Source organism: Paroedura picta, chromosome 11 (assembly GCF_049243985.1).
Source record: "Paroedura picta isolate Pp20150507F chromosome 11, Ppicta_v3.0, whole genome shotgun sequence".
In the NCBI taxonomy this organism is placed as follows: Eukaryota; Metazoa; Chordata; class Lepidosauria; order Squamata; family Gekkonidae; genus Paroedura; species Paroedura picta.
The window spans coordinates 27,853,266-27,871,831 of NC_135379.1; the positions used below are offsets into that span (position 1 = coordinate 27,853,266).

Consider the following 18,566-nt stretch of genomic DNA (forward strand, 5'->3'; position numbering starts at 1 on the left):
CTCCAAGTGACAATCTTTCAAATATTTAAAGAGGACTATCATGTCCCCTCTCAACCTCCTTTTCTCCAGGCTGAACATTCCCAAGTCCCTCTACCTATCTTCATAGGGCTTGGTCCCTTGGCCCCAGATCATCTTCGTCGCTCTCCTCTGTACCCTTTCAATTTTATCTACGTCCTTCTTGAAGTGAGGCCTACAGAACTGCACACAGTACTCCAGGTGTGGTCTGACCAGTGCCATATACAATGGGACTATGACATCTTGTGATTTTGATGTGATGCCCCTGTTGATACAGCCCAAAATGGCATTTGCCTTTTTTACCGCTGCATCACACTGCCTGCTCATCTTTAGTTTACAATCCACAAGTACCCCAAGGTTTCGTTCACACACAGTGTTACCTAGAAGCGTATCCCCCATCCAGTAGGCATGCTTTTCATTTTTCTGACCCAGATGCAGAACTTTGCACTTATCTTTATTAAATTGCATCTTGTTCTCATTTGCCCATTTTTCCATTGTGTTCAGATCTCGTTGAACTCTGTCTCTATCTTCCGGAGTACTTGCCAGTCCTCCCAATTTGGTGTCATCTGCAAACTTGATGAGTAGTCCCTCCACCCCCCTATCTAGATCATTAATAAATATGTTAAAAAGTACCGAGCCAAGCACCGAGCCCTGAGGTACCCCGCTACTCACCTCTCTCCAGTCTGATGAAACACCATTGACAACAACTCTTTGAGTGTGGTTCTCTAACCAATTCCCTATCCACTTAACTATCTGAAAATCCAGATTGCAGCCCTGCAACTTAACCATCAGAACATCATGGGGAACCTTGTCAAAAGCTTTACTAAAATCCAAGTAAATGACATCAACCGAATTTCCCCGATCCAGCAAACCTGTTACTTGGTCAAAAAAGGAAACCAGGTTGGTCTGGCAGGACCTGTTGGAGACAAATCCATGCTGACTTCCTTGGATCACCAAATTGTCCTCCAGATGTTTGCAGATCGCTCCCTTTAATATCTGCTCCATTATCTTCCTCACAACAGAGGTCAGACTCACTGGTCTGTAGTTTCCCGGGTCATCCTTCTTCCCTTTTTTGAAGATTGGAATAACGTTTGCTCTCTTCCAGTCCTCCGGGACATCTCCAGTCCTCAAAGAGGTCCCGAATATGATGGACAAGGGCTGTGCAAGTTCTCTGGAAAGTTCTTTGAGCACTCTTGGGTGCATTTCATCCGGACCAGGGGATTTGAACTCATCCAGTGCAGCTAAATGCCTCTCGACAACCTCTCTGTCCATGTCAACCTGCCACCTAGACACTATGGCTACGGCCATCTCTAGATGTGCCTAAACACTTTGACCTGTGGGAAAAAACAGATGTAAAATAGGCACTAAGCCTTTCTGCTTTTTCAGCATCTTCCGTTAGAGTTTGTCCATCCGCACCCAACAGTGGGCCTATTGCCTCCTTTACTTTACGTTTGCTCTTCACATCACTGAAAAATATTTTCTTGTTTCAATGGGCATCCCTGGCCAATCTTAGCTCACTCTCAGCTTTGGCCTTTCTGATGATTGATCTACAGTGCCTAGTAACCTGTAGGTACTCTTCTTTAGAGCTCTGTCCTTCCCTCCATTTCCTGAACATTTCCATTTCCTGAACATTTCCTTTTCTTTCTTAGTTCCTCTTGAAGTTCTCTGTTCATCCAAATAGGCTTCTTAGAGCTCCTGCAGTGTTTTCGTCTTTCTGGGATAGTCATTGATTGAGCATGCAATAGCTCTTGTTTGAGTAGCGCCTACCCTTCACATGCTCCCTTCCCTTCCAGCCTTCTCGTCCATGGTATGACACTCATCATGTCTCTGAGTTTATTAAAGTTTGTCCTATGAAAATCCAACATCCGTGTCTGGCTACCAGCTTCCTTGGCTCCCCATCTCAAAAGGAATTCTATGAGGACATGGTCACTTCCCTTATACCTGCCTAAACCCAGGCTTATACCTGCCTAAACCCTGTTGTGTGTTAGCATTTCTGTTTGTGCGCATGTGCATTTATATTGCTCTTCTGTGCGGTTCCACATTGCATTCCCAGTCTTGGAGGGCCTTAAAGACATAACACAGAAACTGTAGCAAAAACCTGCATTGATCCAACCTACTTCCAGAAGGGTAGAGCATTTTTATAAAATTAAGAATCCTTCAAATAACCCATCCACCTCCACCTTGGTGATAGGAGATGCACCCAGGGGGTTGCCACTCCTATCACTCTTCTCCTATGGATGGGGAGGGGAGAAAGCTAGATGTCCTAGGTCAAAAGTTATGAGTTGTGTCTAAAAGGTGTGGATAGTATCAGAAAACAAACAAAGCAGAAGATACAAACACATTACTTTTATTGGCACAAACGGGGACCAGATCATCTTCTTACCCTGGCCTTTCTCAAGGGAGAAACCCTGAAATGTTTTTCAGGCTTTAAGAAACCCCAGAAGTGGCACAATCATGCAGAATATGGTTGGGAAACAGAGCTGTGTACACACCCACCTGGAGCCTCTTCCCTTCCCACCTCTTCCAGGTCCATCATTAGCCATTTTGGGAAGGGAGGAAGGTTGTCATGACTGTATATGGTCATATCAACTGATAAATGTTTAACAAATTTAAAAATTATATTAAAAATTAATTAACTTCCATCCATTTGGGAAACCCTTCCAGGGTCATCAGGAAACCCCAAGGTTTCATGAAACCATGGTTGAGAAAGTCTGGCTTACCCAAATCTTTGCGGATGATGGTGCGCACCGTGCCCTTGCTAATGCCCAATTCCTCTTCCATCAATCATAGAGTCAGTTGCCAATCTTATACCCACATTTGTTGCACTTGCTCAATTATGTCTGAGGTTCTCCTTGTTGATGGCCAACCTAAACGTGGCTCATCCTCCGTCATTTCTTTCCCATCGTGAAAACATTTGAACCAGTTGTAAACACTTTTTCTACTCACGACTTCCATCCCATACACTTGCACCAACATTTCATGCATTTCTGTTACCATTTTCCCCAATTTGTAGCAGAACTTGATGTTCACTCATTGCTCCATTGCACTGTGACCCTACCTCTCAGACTGACTACATTCAACTGCCTTCAGCAGGTTTACCTTGACAGTCATGTGTACTCCACACTTGGTGGTACTTCTTGACGTGTCTCTGGATAGCCATGTGCATGTGCGTGCAGCCCATGTTGCTGTTGAGATATCGGACCATTCACCAAACTTTTAAGACAACCTTGTATATTATTCTGTTGAGAAACCCCTAAAATATTCTTCAGCTTTTAGCTGTGGTGTGCAGCATCCCTAGAGGCTTTTAGCAATAAAGACTGATCTAAGGGTGGGCCTACTTATGTGCAGCCCCCATGTTTATTTTGCCACTTTCCTATCCTTTATTATCCATACTTAAGGCTCATTTACATTTGCTGTAGATATATTTAGGGGAAAGATTGTCATATGACTGTTCTTCTGTCTGAAAATAGTCATATGTATGTGGTTCTGAAATCCCTGTAGAAGACAAGTGTTCCTGGAAAGTTTATTTCATATTCAAAGCCCAAACTACTGCACTTTTCACTTGACATTTTAATGGAGACTTCTCAGTCTGATCACACTAAGGGGCTGCCTAAATGTTACATTTGCTAATAGGTAAGAGATCCTTAATGCTGGTTACCAGAAGAAAAGCATGGGCTTTTTAAACTTCTTCTTTTTGTGGGGAGGTTTATTCACAGAGTAACGGAACAAGGAGGGAATGCTTATTCTTTTCTCCCTATCATAATGATAATGCATTTTGAACATTTAGTGCAGGGATGTTCCTTTGAATGAAGAAATATTGGCAAGAAAAATGATAAATGCCCACCCCACCCCTTTTCTTTTGAAAAATAAAATACAAGTATGTTTGTACTATGAAACTGACAATATGTTTTCTCCTGTATTAACCTAATGTGAAACAGTATTTCATGTAAATATGGATTATAAATGATAGAGATAGGATAAAATAGAGGATAGGAAAGTGGCAAAGTAAACATTGTTGCTCTTATATGTGACTGTTGTTCATAAAATATCTTCTATGCACACATGGGGACTGCCCATGAGCAGGCCTTCCCTTGGATAGAAACCAGAAGGGCGGGAGGAAACTAGAACTGGAACCATAAAAACCCAACTAGTAACAGTTAGGACCTAAAAAGGTTGAATGTCTGTGGGTGCAACTTTAGAATGGCCTATTACACCGCTGTCAATTACTTCATCCATATGGAAAATCCATTCTCATAGATCATTTTTGGATCTCAGTAGATTATCAGGGATAGAATACTGAGCTTGAGTTTGATTGCGAAAATTAGAACAGATTTTGTCTCATTCTAATACAATCAGCAAACTCTTTCTACTGAGAGAATCTGTGTCACAGAGAGTAATTTTCATCCAACAGTTAAGTATAATAACCTTTACCCTACCACCGAGAGAAGGTAGTCCTAACTTGGCTCTCATAAAGGCTGCAGGTAATCCCACTGGTAATGCCAGAATTCTTCTAATGAACAGATTTTGGACCCTCTCTATATTGGCTAATATATCTTCTCCCCAGCCCCATATTTCTATTCCATATAGCAGACAAATCATCTTACTGTTGAAAGGTTTAATGGCCAGATCAACCAGATAGTCTCCTTTTGTGAAAAAGAATTTAGCTATAGCACCTAAACTTCAGTGCTGATGCTCATATCAGGGAGATGTGCATTCCAGGAGACTGTTTCACTGAATGTTATTCCAAGATATTTGTAGGAACTACATTGTTCAATTGGTGTACCCAAAATGTTCCATACAGATTTTTTGGGTTCCTCCTAAACACCATCACCTTGTTTTTGTGTAATTTATATTTAGCCTCTCATCTCTGTAGTATAGTCCCAGCTTGTCCAGCAGTCTCTTTAGGCCAATTTTAGTTAGAGAGATCAACACCATGTCATCTGCATATAGCAAGATTGACACCTTTGACTGGCCAGTAGATGGAGGCATGATTCTGTGGGATCTACCCTCATCATATTGAGCAAATCCTTTTAAACAGCAAAAGAAAATTGCTGTTGGCTATCAATTCCAGCAGTTGGTATCATTAAAAAAGGACAAGCAACAGTTTAGTGAGCATGAGTAGATTTGGGTAGACTTGTGAAAAAGAAACTAAATGTTTAAAAATGTAACTTGTATATTTGGAAATGGAATGTTAGAAAATCACGGAAGTAAACAATTTAACATTTACTGATGATATTTAAATTTCTATCCTATACATATAGGAATTTAGTACCCTACCTTCTGCTGTTCTAGAAGGAAAATTTAATAAGATCCCTAGGGAGAAGAGAACCTGTCCATGCAATACTTATGAAGTGGAAACCATTAGCTATGTTTTATTCAGATGCCCTTTTTATAGGAAACCACTAATTATTAAGCCTCTGATTAGAGATATGAATGCTGAGGATGAATAGATTTGGAATAAAAAGCTCTTCATGGGAGATTACACTCCTACCACCTTCCAGGTTGCAAAGTACTGTGCAATTTTAATAGTTTTTATCTTTTGGTTGATTGGTTTTATTAACAATTAAGTTTTACTCTAAATTTATTCTTTTTTAGTTTCCTGTTATGGTTGGCAATGGCCATAATAAAATTTGATTTGATTTGAATTTATACATGTAATAAGGTAGTTCATAAACAACTGTTGAAATAAAGGTAAAGCATGAAGCCTACATAGTGAAAACTTTGACATTTCCAATATCTGGTTGGCTATGAATTTTAAATACAGTATTGTATAAATTCATAATTTCTGTCTTCAGGTTGCCATTGAACCTGATTCCTCTGCACATGTGGAAATTAATTCCTTTGAAATATAAATGACTTTTAAGAAAATGTAACAGTTTTGTCTGATATGTTGAAGGCTGCTATTGTACTGTCTTCTGGTAATTCTGTATCTGATTCCAATCCAGTTTGCGATTGTAAAATTTGGTCATACTTCCTCAATTGATTGTTACCAACAACCCATGTGTCTTTCCTTTATTGCCCTACTAAACATTGCGCTCACAACATACTTCTTAAAATATGCTAATGTATCAAAGGATCATAAATAGTTGTCAGAGAGTAAGGTAATCTTTGGATGGTCCATTTTAAACAAGGACTGTTTAATAAATTATTTGAGACCTCATCCCATCTCCCTTTAGTAAAACCTGTACCTATCAACTTCCCAAAGCCTTTTAAGAGCATTCATCCCGGCCAGACTAAACACCTACTTGTTTGCAATTATGAGGGGAAGGGTACATTATTTACAACAACTCTGTTCCTTAGGTAAGGTTGACACAATTGCACATATTTTTTGGAGTGTCATTTGTGTGCTAACTCAGGAGGCATTGTATTTTACCATGTTTGCCACTTCATTCTGGTAATACTTTCTTATGATTTAGTTATATATCTAGTCACTGACTGGGATCCTAAAAGAACTTTAGTAGGTGAAAAATCTTTGTACTCCCTTTGTCTGTTGGGTGATAAGTGATTAACAACTATTCACTGTTCAAGAATGATGTATCGTAAAGCTTTTATTGGAGAAAAGGAAAGGAAACAGAGATGAAAAAGAATGATGAGTCATTCCTTCTCCAAGTACCAATGCAAACTTGAAATTTGCTCCTTTTTGGCAACCCTTTGATATCATTGTCTGCTTCTGTGAAACTTGAGGCTGAACAGACAATCCAACAGCACTGTATGGCTGCATACTAGGATTTGAATAACCATCTATCCTTGCTGCCTGAGTTTGCAAAACAGTTGTTATTTGCCATGTACCGTCTTGTGCTGCACATACTTTGTACAGCTAAATATAGTGACTACATCTCTTCAAAGTAAGCATTAAGTTTGATTTTTGCTTGTCATTCTGATAGCTACTCAAAGATATTTCTAGAGCTTTGCTGTATTTATTTTTTAAATTGATTTTATAGATTGCTCCTTCCTTGCTGCAGGCTCAGGATAGTTCAGTGTACTATTGAAATTATAGTTAAAGTAGTAATTAGACCTCGCAGTGCTCCATTTTCTTGCCTATCACTGTAATAGTTCGATCCAACTGTCAGTCCACTTGTGGGCATCCTGTGATTTTAGCTACGAGTTTGCCTTTCAGTTTTGTGGTGTGAATTCCCTGGAGATGAATGTAGTCTGCTTTGCATTCTATTATTTTGAGTAGTTTGATTTTGTTTGCCTATTAGGCCACATTTTTGTGTTGGACTAGTAAACCAGCTGATGACGGATGCAAGAGAATTGCTTAAGGGGAACGACAAACTGTTTGATCTTAAAATTTAGAACTTCCAGATTTGTTCCTATAAATAAACTAAAAATTAAAAAGCATATTTGAATTCCTGAACAAATATGCAGTGACAACGCTGCTGTTCACTCATACTATGATTAGTCATCTGTATCTGTAACTATAATAAAAGGCCTAGTGACCTTTTGGGCCTCACAATTACCTTTTGGCCCTCACAATTTGAGGGCCAATGAATGCTCCGGCCTTGGGCCTCACAATTTAAGGACCAATGAATGTTTCTGTCTGTATCATCCTGCCGCCTGAGTGGCCAGCCACCCAATCAGGCTGCGTCTCCTACCCTCAACCTTCACATCCAACAACTTCACTCACTTTGCCTCAGACCGCTGACTGAGCTGTTGGGTGCCTGATGAGTGACCTGCCAGGATTGCATGGGAGGCCCTTTGGGTTGGGCTGGTCTAATCTTTTCTCCTCCCTCAGGGCGCTTCCACCTCAGTTCTGCAAGCACAAACCAGGTCTGAAGAGTCATTAGGGATCCAAAGCTGTTCTAACAAAGATGTCAGCAAGTTTTGCGAATACATTAGCAAATATTCCCTGTACTTTTCCAGATAAAATATGGACTTTTAATAATCCCCACCATCTGTACTTCTGGCCCTTCACATCCCCTTGAACTTGCTGCCAAAAGAAGTCAGCTCTACAGAATAAAAATGGTCCATCTTCAATGTGTCCCTAAGAAGCTTGAAGGGGCCTTTAAAACCCTGGAAGCTGGTCTCAGCGAGGCTCCCTGCAACAGACGGCAACCAGAGCCAATGAGAATGTGGGGAAAGGAGAGTCAACCAATCACAGGGAGAGCCCTCTAAGGCCCAGCCTCCGTGTGAGAATTTTGAGGAGAAATCCCTCCGGTTGGGGGTGCCTTTAAGATTCCTTGCGAAAGATTTTAATGTTGGACCAATTTTAGCAGAACGAAACAGGGGAGGGAGAAGAGCAACTCTAGCATTGGTCTCTGAGAGCTATTGTGCAGTAACAGTTAAAGAATGGCAGCCTCTAAACTGGAAAGCCAGGTTTGATTTCCCATAGGCAGCATGGCCAAGTTGACCTTGAGACAATTCCAGTTCTCTCAGAGCTTTCTCAGCCCCACTTCCTGCACAGGGTGTCTGTTATGGGGAGTGGAAGGGAAGGTGATTGTAAACTGCTTTGAGACACCTGATGCCTGCTGGGTGACCTTGGGACAGTCGTAGTTCTCTCAGAGCTCTCTTGAACCCACCTCTCATGAGGTATCTGCTCTAGGGAGAGGAAGGAAAGGCAATAGTAAACTTGAGACACCTCTCCACTCCCATGCCCTCATTTGCCACCAGGCCACCACACCCTACACATCACACCCCTTCACCCCCATGCACTTACAGACTGAACACCCCTCCCTTTCTCCCACCCCCAAGCTCTAGCACCCGTTTTATTCCTGGATACAATGGGCTTTTCCCCTAGTTATTCTATAACATGCCTTAAATGCCTGGTGAGGACATGCTGATGGCCAAGGCCTTGAAGATATATCAACTGAAATAAGAAGTTTTAATAATTAGGGTGTTGCAGTAATATTGTATTATTGCCAGTTCTCCCAAGATTTCTTTAAAGTGTCTAAAGGCATATAGAAGAAGTCAGTTTCATGTCAGGCAAACTCTAGAGCAGTGGTCCGCAACCTTTTTAAGGCTGCGGACCGGTGGCGGTGGGGAGGGCGATCGCCCGGCCACGCATGTGCGGCCACGAATGCGTGTTTGCGGCCACGCATGGCGCAAACGCGCATACGCGGCCCTGCTTCCCTCTACCACCTCCCGCAAAAAGAAGCTTGCCGGGCCGCAAGCTAATTGGCCGCTTTGTGGCTGATTTGCTTGCGGCCTGGGAAGTTTCTACTGGGGGGGGCGGGGAGAGGGAGCTGCAACCCGGTGCCAGGGTCTTCGCGGCCCGGCACCGGGCTGCAGCCCGGTGGTTGGGGACCACCGCTCGAGACAACTTTAGAGCAGTGGTCCCCAACCTTTTTAACCCTGGGGACCACTCAACGCTGGGGACCACTCACCGGGGACCACTCAATGACTTTTACTCAGGCCCAGTGGTGGGCGGGGGTAGTTTACTCCTCTACTTTCAACCACTGCCCTCTCTGATCGCTATGGTAATGTTTAAACATCCCTTCAAAATAAGATACAGACACGCCACAACAATGAACAGAAGGAACATTTTATTTTCATGGAAATTTTAACTCATGACAATGACAAATCAATGAGAACCCTGAGCTTGTTTCTCTGCAACGAGATAGTCCCATCTGGGAGTGATGGGAGACAATGACAACCGAAGTGTGTTGTAAAGGGCTGGGGGGGGGAGAAGGCGTCCTTCGGGCCCCACCTCCAATTAGTCAAAGGATCACATGTGGTCCGCGGCCCACAGGTTGGGGATCGCTACTTTAGAGGGTGCAGGTAGTGAGTTTGTATTTATTTTTAAGCAGGTTTTTTTTCCAAATTCCTTGGTAGAGACACAAAGCAGTGAAAGACCAATCCTCCATAGAATCTGTTCTAGGTATGCTTGTTTTGTTGCAAGCAGTATCTTCCTCCTAGAAGTTATAGGGTCTGCTGTTCAACAGCATATGCCTCTCTTCAGTGAAGTGGATGAATCAAAGAAAAGAACTGAAAAATTTTGTTATCTTCTTCTTCCCTTTCAGCTGTATTTAGTCTACCGATCTTCTCAAAGCATATTGCTGCAATAGCAGTATATTTAAGATGGGTATAATCCCATGTTTTAATAGGGTTCATAAATTGACCAAAGGATTTAATGTGCCAAAGATCTCACTACAACCTAAATGTGCTGCAGTATATGGTTTCATGTTCAGTATGTTAAAATTGATGCTCATTCCACCCATAGGAATCATCTTGGGCTTCATTACAGTTAAAGCCACGTGTGTAATACTGAAGAAGTTCTGGATGATCAACTGAGAAGGATCTAGCATTGACAACTCTTGTTCTACTTTACATGCTCTTCTGGATTGATAGCATCTATTTCTCTTCACTTGTTTACAAATTTTAATGCTTCTAAGTTAGTTTGTCTAAATACTCATGCATCCTATCCTGTCTGTACTACAGGGATACTGATGAAGCAATTCACATCTTGGGTTTGTCAGATCGTTCTGACAAATGTATATGTAAATGTATAATCTTGTTATTAAACATATGTTGTCAGTATTATATATATGTCACCTGATCTAAGTATTCACCTTATCTAATACAGTTTTATTGAAAACAATTTTATTTAGGACACTTTTATTTGGCTAATTTAGGAGAAAAATTATTTGGCTAATTTAATTTTTATTTATTAGCAGTCCTAATGGAGATTTTAAGCTGCTATCTCATGTGTTTTATAACTTATTTATATTATAATTATATATTAATATATTGTAAGCTGCCTTGAGTGCTGCAGTCAGGTGTCTAATTAATGTTTTTAATAAATAACATTCAAGGTAACTTAGATCATTAGTAGAATTACCCCAACTGAAGAAGAGTTATGGGCAAGTACAAGGTTAATTCCATTTTTAATACATCCAAATTCACTTATGACAGTAAGGGCTTTCCACAGTGGTTTTACTGCACAGTGCAGACATAGCTGTAGCCAGGCTAGCAGTATGCCCTGTCTGATAAGGAATGTAGCAATTTTATAAACAGACTATTTTCCTGTCACTATTTGCAAGTAGCACAGTGTGGCTGAGGAGAAGCACTGGCTTAGTGCTTTAATGTAAAGGATTCACAACTTGATAGGATAGTGAGGGGTTCCCCCCTGCAAGTATTATGAATATAGAGGAAATTGCATGTTGTGATATGGGATTTCTCCATTTTATAACACAGTAAAGAGGATGCTACAAATTATGTTGCAGTCTTGTTGTGATAAACTGTAGATGTTAAGATTTTTCTTATTTTACAGGTCAACAACAAGGACAGGATGGAGGAGTCAAAGTACAGCAAGCCACAATAGCTCCTGTAACTGTAGCAGTAGGAGGCATTGCTAATGCAGCAATTGGTGCTGTTAGTCCTGATCAGATAACTCAGGTGCAGTTGCAGCAAGCCCAGCAAGCTTCTGATCAAGAAGTGCAGCCTGGCAAAAGGTTAAGAAGAGTTGCTTGCTCGTGCCCTAATTGCAGAGAAGGAGAAGGAAGGTAATTGCCATGATAGCTATATAGCATCAGGCATCTCAGGGCTACCAGTGATCCTGTTGCTCTTATATATTACTATTACTTCTTTTAGTGAAGAAATTATGAATGCCTGAAGTAATTTATTTTTCTGTTTGCATTTTGTGCTTGTTAGAGGTAATGAACCAGGGAAAAAGAAACAACATATCTGCCATATTGAAGGTTGTGGAAAAGTATATGGTAAAACATCTCATCTCCGGGCACACCTTCGCTGGCATACTGGAGAACGACCATTTATTTGCAATTGGATCTTCTGTGGGAAAAGATTTACAAGGAGTGATGAGCTGCAGAGACATAGACGAACCCACACAGGTCAGTGATTAGACTGTACAGGGTTTGAAGTTAGTGGGCTTAGAAGGGTGTAGTGTTTCTTAGAATGCTGAGTATTTTTTAAAAATCTGAACATATTTAATATGCTGATTTTAAAGTAAATATTAAAACTTAGAAGATGGTCTTGAACTTTGGTATAGAAAAATAAGAGTGGTTCTTAGAAAATTCACTGTTGCATAATGTGTGTGTGTGTGTGTGTGTGAAGTAAAAAACATACCAGGAGAATTCTAATACTATATGGGAAAGTGCTCTGAGCTGGATGACTCAGTCTCGCCTGATCAGGGAGGAATAGCGACTCAGTGATATCACATCTACTTGACATGCTGAAGATATCAGGTTCAACCCCTGGCATTTCCAGTTAAAAGGATCAGGGGATGTGAAAGACCTTGGACTAAGACCCTGAAGAGACACTGCTGGTCTGAGTAGACAGACTGATGGACCAATGGTCTGATTCAGTATAAGGCATCTTCATGTGTGTTCATGTGTAATTTCACCAGATGTTAAGTTAAGCAGGGTTGGCCCTAATTAGTACTTGTACCAGGAGACCACCAAGGACATCTAGGGTTGCTATGCAGAGACAAGCAATGGCAAATCACCTCTGATCATCTCATGTCTTGAAAACTTTACAGGGCTGCTATAAGTTGGCTGTAATTTGGGAGCATTTTACACCGCCATGGGTGTCTCACTAAACTCATCTTGTCCTTATTGTGCAATCTTCTGAATAGTTAGTGAATAAAACTTCTATTATTACCAGCAAAGGACTGCAGAAGTAAATGCTATCCCAGAATTATAAAATGTATTCTTTTGGTTCTGCATTTGTCTAAGTTGGATGTATAGCAAGCACAATAAAGTCACTAGGTGATAAAAGATGACATAGTGCATTAGAATTCATGTTAGCAAAAGCAATACATTAATATAAATTTAGATATTTATATCAACTTGTTTGCTTATATATTATCTTACAAAACCATTGGCAAAGATTCCCATATTTCAGTCTTTTTAGAAGGATTGATAAGAATTATTTTGAACTGTTTAAGATCCCATCAAGATAGATAAACGTTGAAGTCAGAACACATGCATCAAGTTAACTTCTATGTATCTTGATAGAAAGAAGCCCAAGCCACACCAGTTTATAGTGTGGTAAGTTAGCATCTGGCTAATAACTGTATAAAATAACTAACTTTGTAATTTTGTATCCATAACTAACTAATGGATACTCTGGTAGTCATTTCAAACACATTCATATCAAGATCCATCTATGCACAAGACATATTTTCAGCAATATTTAGGAAACTATATGAGGACGCTAGATTCACATACTGTGAACAAGCCATTGTAAACTTACTATCATGATTTGTGAATGGTTCTTCAGATGATTTTCTTTTTAAAGAAACAAGAAAAAGGGGTTGCAAATAATTTGTGTAGAAAAAACACACACACACATACAAATTAAATACTATCATTCAATAGTTACAGAAATATGTGCCACATGTTGATCTGCTACTACTTAAGCATATTTTCAAAATGATTATATTTTAGCAAGATAAAAAAGAAATAAAAGATTGACAGTTCAAATAACTGGGACTTCCTCTCTGATTGAGGCCAGAGAATTGCCACATAGCATTTTGGGGGGGAAGTAATGATTTGGTCATTCTGCCTTTTTTCAATAGGTGAGAAAAGATTTGAATGCCCAGAGTGCTCTAAAAGATTTATGCGAAGTGACCATCTCTCCAAGCATGTCAAAACCCATCAAAATAAGAAGGGTGGAGGAACAGCCCTTGCTATTCTTACCTCAGGTGAATTGGACTCTTCAGTTACTGAGGTTCTTGGATCTCCAAGGATTGTCACAGTTGCAGCAATTTCTCAAGATTCAAACCCAGCAACTCCTAATGTTTCAACAAACATGGAAGAATTTTGAAAGAACATTGTACAAATGCCTAGAGCTGCACTTGAGTTTACAACCTTTCAAGATATGGAAGTGGGCTTGTATATGTATTACAGAGCAGGAAATCATGTAGTCAGCCTTGATTTCTGTAAGTATTCCAACCTGGAGGATTAGCACAGAAAGTGTACATCATACAAGACAAAATTTTCAAAAATTAAAACAGCCAATTGACCTGGATAAATTATGGATAAAACAGATGAGGAAAATATTGTTTCCACACACTGTACTAATTTATGTAGCTCTGTATCATGGAAAAGATTTTGATTCAATTTTTCTTCTCTTTTATATGTTAATATTTGTTGTAGCAACAAACTATAAATATGCAACAGCATGGCTGTTGGCTCGGGTTGTTTTCACATGAGGGTCTCTAGTGTTTTCATGAGAACTCCCTTTCTCCAAAAGGCACAACAAAAATTCATAATTTAGTGAATACCATCTTTTTGGTTTGTGAAATGTTTATTAAGTTTGGCCATCCTTGTTTGTTTTTTAATGATTCAGATGGCAGCATGTGCAATACAGCTGCTAAGTGAGACTGAGATGCATCTCAGATAATTTTAACCACTACATTATAGTAGTGTATATAACGACAATCAGTAAATACAGATTACTCTCATGGAGAGATTAAGAGATCTATAGAGCCAATGTATACAGTAGCAAATATTCAATCTTAGAAATATATTGACATAAGATTTTAATTAATTTCTGTGTAAAAGTGAAACTTGGGAACCTGTCTGACATCTTATACCTTATTTCATCCCATTTCAAAACACAGATGATTGGTTACTAAACTTTGGTTAACTTCAGCTTTTAAAATATCTGTAATTTTAAACATTTAATGTTATTAGAATAAGTGGTGGAATGTAGAATTTTACGTGCTTATGCACCACTATGGCAGTTTCAAATACTGTGGTTAATATGCTGAATTCTTCAGCTTCTGATATAGCAGCCAAAGAAAAGGATGAAACACTTGAACCAAATGCTTAACTCTGAATTAATCTATTCCTTTTCTTTTATTAGGAACAATAGTGGCATGGATTCAAAGATGCATCATCAGGGGTGGTATATCCAGTAGGATTTTAAAAAAATCTTTTACTTTGAATAGCAGCCTCTCAAGACCACATAGAAAACAGCTTTTGAAACTTTCCTCAGTTTCAAAAGTGGTTTACTGTATAGCAAAGCAGACTGTTGTGAAACTCAAGCTGTAAAGTCCTGTTAGGCAAGATTTGGTTTGGATCCTTGGCAGAATTTTACATTTCCTTTTCAGTATCTAAATAGGCCAGAAAAAAATAATTGTAAGGAATTTCTTGTATCATCAATAAGTTTGATTCTTTAGGCACAAGACATATCAGCAAAATATAGTTCCTTTTCTGGACAATTAAAAGAAGCTATTATATTTTCCATAAATTTTCCATATATATTCATTTGATAGAGCAGAGTTCAAAAAAGGCCAGATATTGAAGAACTTTTGTCCCTGATCAGTTTTATTCAAGGATACGTACATGCATATAAGAGGTAATCATTGCAGATAGATGTGCTTATCCCCATCTGCACGAGAATGCACAGCTAGCTGGACATTAGCACCTGGATGATCCTCACAATACAAATGGAGGTACATGCCCAGTGAACATCTATATGGTGGTTTCTACATACAGATCTCCTTGGCTGGATTGGGACATCTGTATACATCCTTATGCAAAAAAGCATGGTCAAACATGCTTCAGATTTTTAAATATTTTCCATAGATATAAACATCAAGTTTTATTACTCTACTCATTTGGAAAAGATCTTCTGACAACCCTGTTTATAGACTTTTACACCAGAATATGTTAGTGGTAAAAAAAAGTACAGAACACAAAGTTAACACTTGCCCTTTGAAAATGATCTTTGTCGTTGGGAGCTGTTTGAGAAAACAGATACCTTTTTATAATCTTACACAGGTATTTTGTGACATTGCATGCATTTTTAATGACAAAAATTTATTGCTAATTTGTACCACATACACTTTAGGGATGCCCTGTGTAGTGAAATGTGAGGCTGAAAGTCCTTTATACTTTCAGTTATATACAGAGCATAGAAGACAGTTTTCCACTGTGGTTACAAACATCAAGTTTCTTGAGCCTTTTGTAGACATTGAATTTAGTCTTTAAATTTGATGGGGGGGAGGTTATGTATTATTTTGTATATTTTATTTAAAAGATTTGCAGCTGATGTGCCTGGCTTTGAAGCATCAGAATCAGATGATACATTTAATACAGGTGGTCATTAATTATTATGAATTAATTTTGTTGATTATGAACTGAAGCATCAAATACATTTTATCATTATTTTTCACAATCACTGCTATAAAAATTTAGTTAAGCAAACAAAATTTCCTTAAAGAATCATGTTTACTTAGAAATAAAGAATTTTTATAAATGGAAGGTATGAGGACTCTGCACAGCTGTTAGATATTTATATGCATACTTATGTATGCAGATGTGAAATGGAAATTATTTTTTAATCTGCAGCAAATCCCTATTACAAGTATATCGAAATATTGTTGGCATTACAGAATCTAATGCAAATTAATCTGTGTTAGCAGGTGCACTCTTTACCCCTGGAATTAGAAACATTTTGATAGTCTGTTCTGCATACCATTCTGAGTCCACTTTTCAGTCTTAGAAGGATCGTAAATTTCAGTGTCCTTTATTTGACTCAGTGGGATATAACTGTTGTATGTAATAGGGCACAGATGTGCAGTAGTAACTTGTTTCACTGTTCATTTCCTTTGCCACCATTATAAAATTTTGCTTTATTGTAATTATCAGTGCAAAGTGTATTTATCATGGTAGACCTCCAGTGTTGGAATAGTTTTTTTCCCCCTCTCCTTACAATATTCTTTCTTGGAATAGGGGCTGTGTATGTGTTTCTTGATTACATTAGAAATTGATGTTAAGTCATTATTTATCACACTGTTTCATGAAAGAAGTAATACAAGTGTGTATAATCTAGGAGAAAAAGTTTATTTGTCAAATTTAGGTAAGCATGATGTTTGGGTCCTATTTTTCAATTTTATAACTGTTTTATTGCAAGAATATTTGTATTTAAGTCTCCATTTCTAATGCCTTGTGATTTTTTTATGCATGTCACTAAATTGTCATCCCACAAAAATTGATGTGCAGCATAGGATGTTAAATCTACATAATGATTCTGAAACAGAGAAAATAGTTGGTGGTAAAATTGTAAATGTTTTGCAGAAAATCCTTATTAAAAGTTTTGTAGTAATTTCACTTGTAAATTTTTATAAGAAAAAGGAAAAGGGGGAGGCAAAGAACACCCATTCTAGAATTTAAAAACCGATTCTGCCAGCAAAGCCTCTAAGGCATTAATTTTTACTATGTTAATTTGTATAAATTTTGTGTGTTTTTGTGGATTTGGAACTAAAACTGTGTAGATGTTGTTGCCTGCAATAACAATTTGCAAGTAACCTATTAAAATTCTCTTGAATTTAAATGTGTGCTTATTCTATATATTTGTGCTTATTTTTATTGTTTGTAATAAATATTTGTGTCATATAGCCAATAAAAATCTAAGCACTCAAGAGTTGTATAATAAAACAAAATTTAAAACATCACAGTTCATCTTCATAGCTTCTGAGCAGTCCCACATGGGACTGTGTTGGCTCAGGCCAGCCACAAAGAGAAGCTAGTGAGCTTTCACTGTAAAGAATTCACTCCCAGAAGTGCAAACCTTTCCACTAAGGAGTAATAGAGTGACTTTCCCACCCAAAAGTCACATGATTTATTTTTATTTAATTATATTTTTATACCAGCCTTCCATATAGCTCTGGGTGGTTTACATAAAACATTGTAGAATATTTACATAGAACAGATAACAATATAACAGATAACAATCATGATATAATATGCCAACCGGAACAGCATTTCAACAGAACAATAACATTGACAATCCCTGGGTAGGTTCGACCTCTCAGTCTGGGGGGGGGGCAACCTGTAGATGTTTTGAGTTGGTAGACCTCAAAGCAAATGCCTAGTGGAGGAGGTCCCTTTTGCAGGCCCTGCAGAATTGTGGAAGTTCGGGCAGGGCCCTGATCTCTTAAGGGAGCTAGCACTCTTCCCTCAGTTCTCTTCTTGCTGCCAGTGAGATCACAGCAAGCTGTGACTTTTTACCTCAGGGGTTCTTTCTCCAAGGAAATATGGATTCATCCTGTAAACAATGATGGCATTATTTTAAAAAATGTCATGAGTGTGATGCCAAAATGGCACAAAAGGATGTCTTATGTCTCAGGGAAGGCCACATAACAGGCTCATGCCCTACAATGTGCCAAAGGGCCTGCATGTCAAAAAATAACACCCATCCACTGGTATTAGTAGTTCATTATCCATCCAACTCTGATGATGATTTGCTCCTGCTACTGGACCATCCAGCTGAGAAGCATCATTGCCGATCACCTGCTGATGACTCCGACAGACATTCATCATTCTGGGTTTCCATGCCAATTATGCTGCTGCTGGATTGGACTGGGAAGACTGGGATCGGCAAAATAAATGCTCAGCATGGTACAGCTCTTTGTTGTCACGATCCATCTACTTTGAACAGCACTGGCATCGCCTTGACACCGATTAACCTTTTGCACCAGCTGGAGATTCTCCTGTTGACACTGTGGAAGAACACACAAATATTTTGCCTATGAATGATCTGAGATTATATCTGTAACTCGCTCTATGTGGGCCTATCCTTGGCTTTAACCCAGAAATTACAGCTGGTACAAAATGTGGCTGCAAGGCTCCTCACTGGGACAT

The 18,566-nt window shown here is 39.0% G+C and overlaps 2 protein-coding genes across 3 annotated transcripts in view; one reads left to right on the top strand and one right to left on the bottom strand.

Moving 5' to 3' along the window:
• The window catches only part of SP4 (Sp4 transcription factor), a 33,429-nt gene extending 16,173 nt beyond the window's left edge, over positions 1-17,256 (top strand). The window contains exons 4-6 of one of the 2 annotated variants that reach the window (XM_077303579.1): positions 11,225-11,456; positions 11,605-11,801; positions 13,490-17,256. In XM_077303579.1, the coding sequence (XP_077159694.1) occupies positions 11,225-11,456; positions 11,605-11,801; positions 13,490-13,737 (677 nt within the window). In that variant the 3' untranslated portion in view covers positions 13,738-17,256. The remainder of the gene's footprint in view (positions 1-11,224; positions 11,457-11,604; positions 11,802-13,489) is intronic. The other variant, XM_077303580.1, reaches the window with a different exon arrangement.
• Positions 2,525-3,057, bottom strand: GVQW3 (GVQW motif containing 3). The gene is given in 1 exon segment (XM_077303583.1): positions 2,525-3,057. A coding segment is annotated over 1 exon segment (414 nt). The 3' UTR covers positions 2,525-2,643.
• Positions 17,257-18,566: the final 1,310 nt, after the last annotated feature.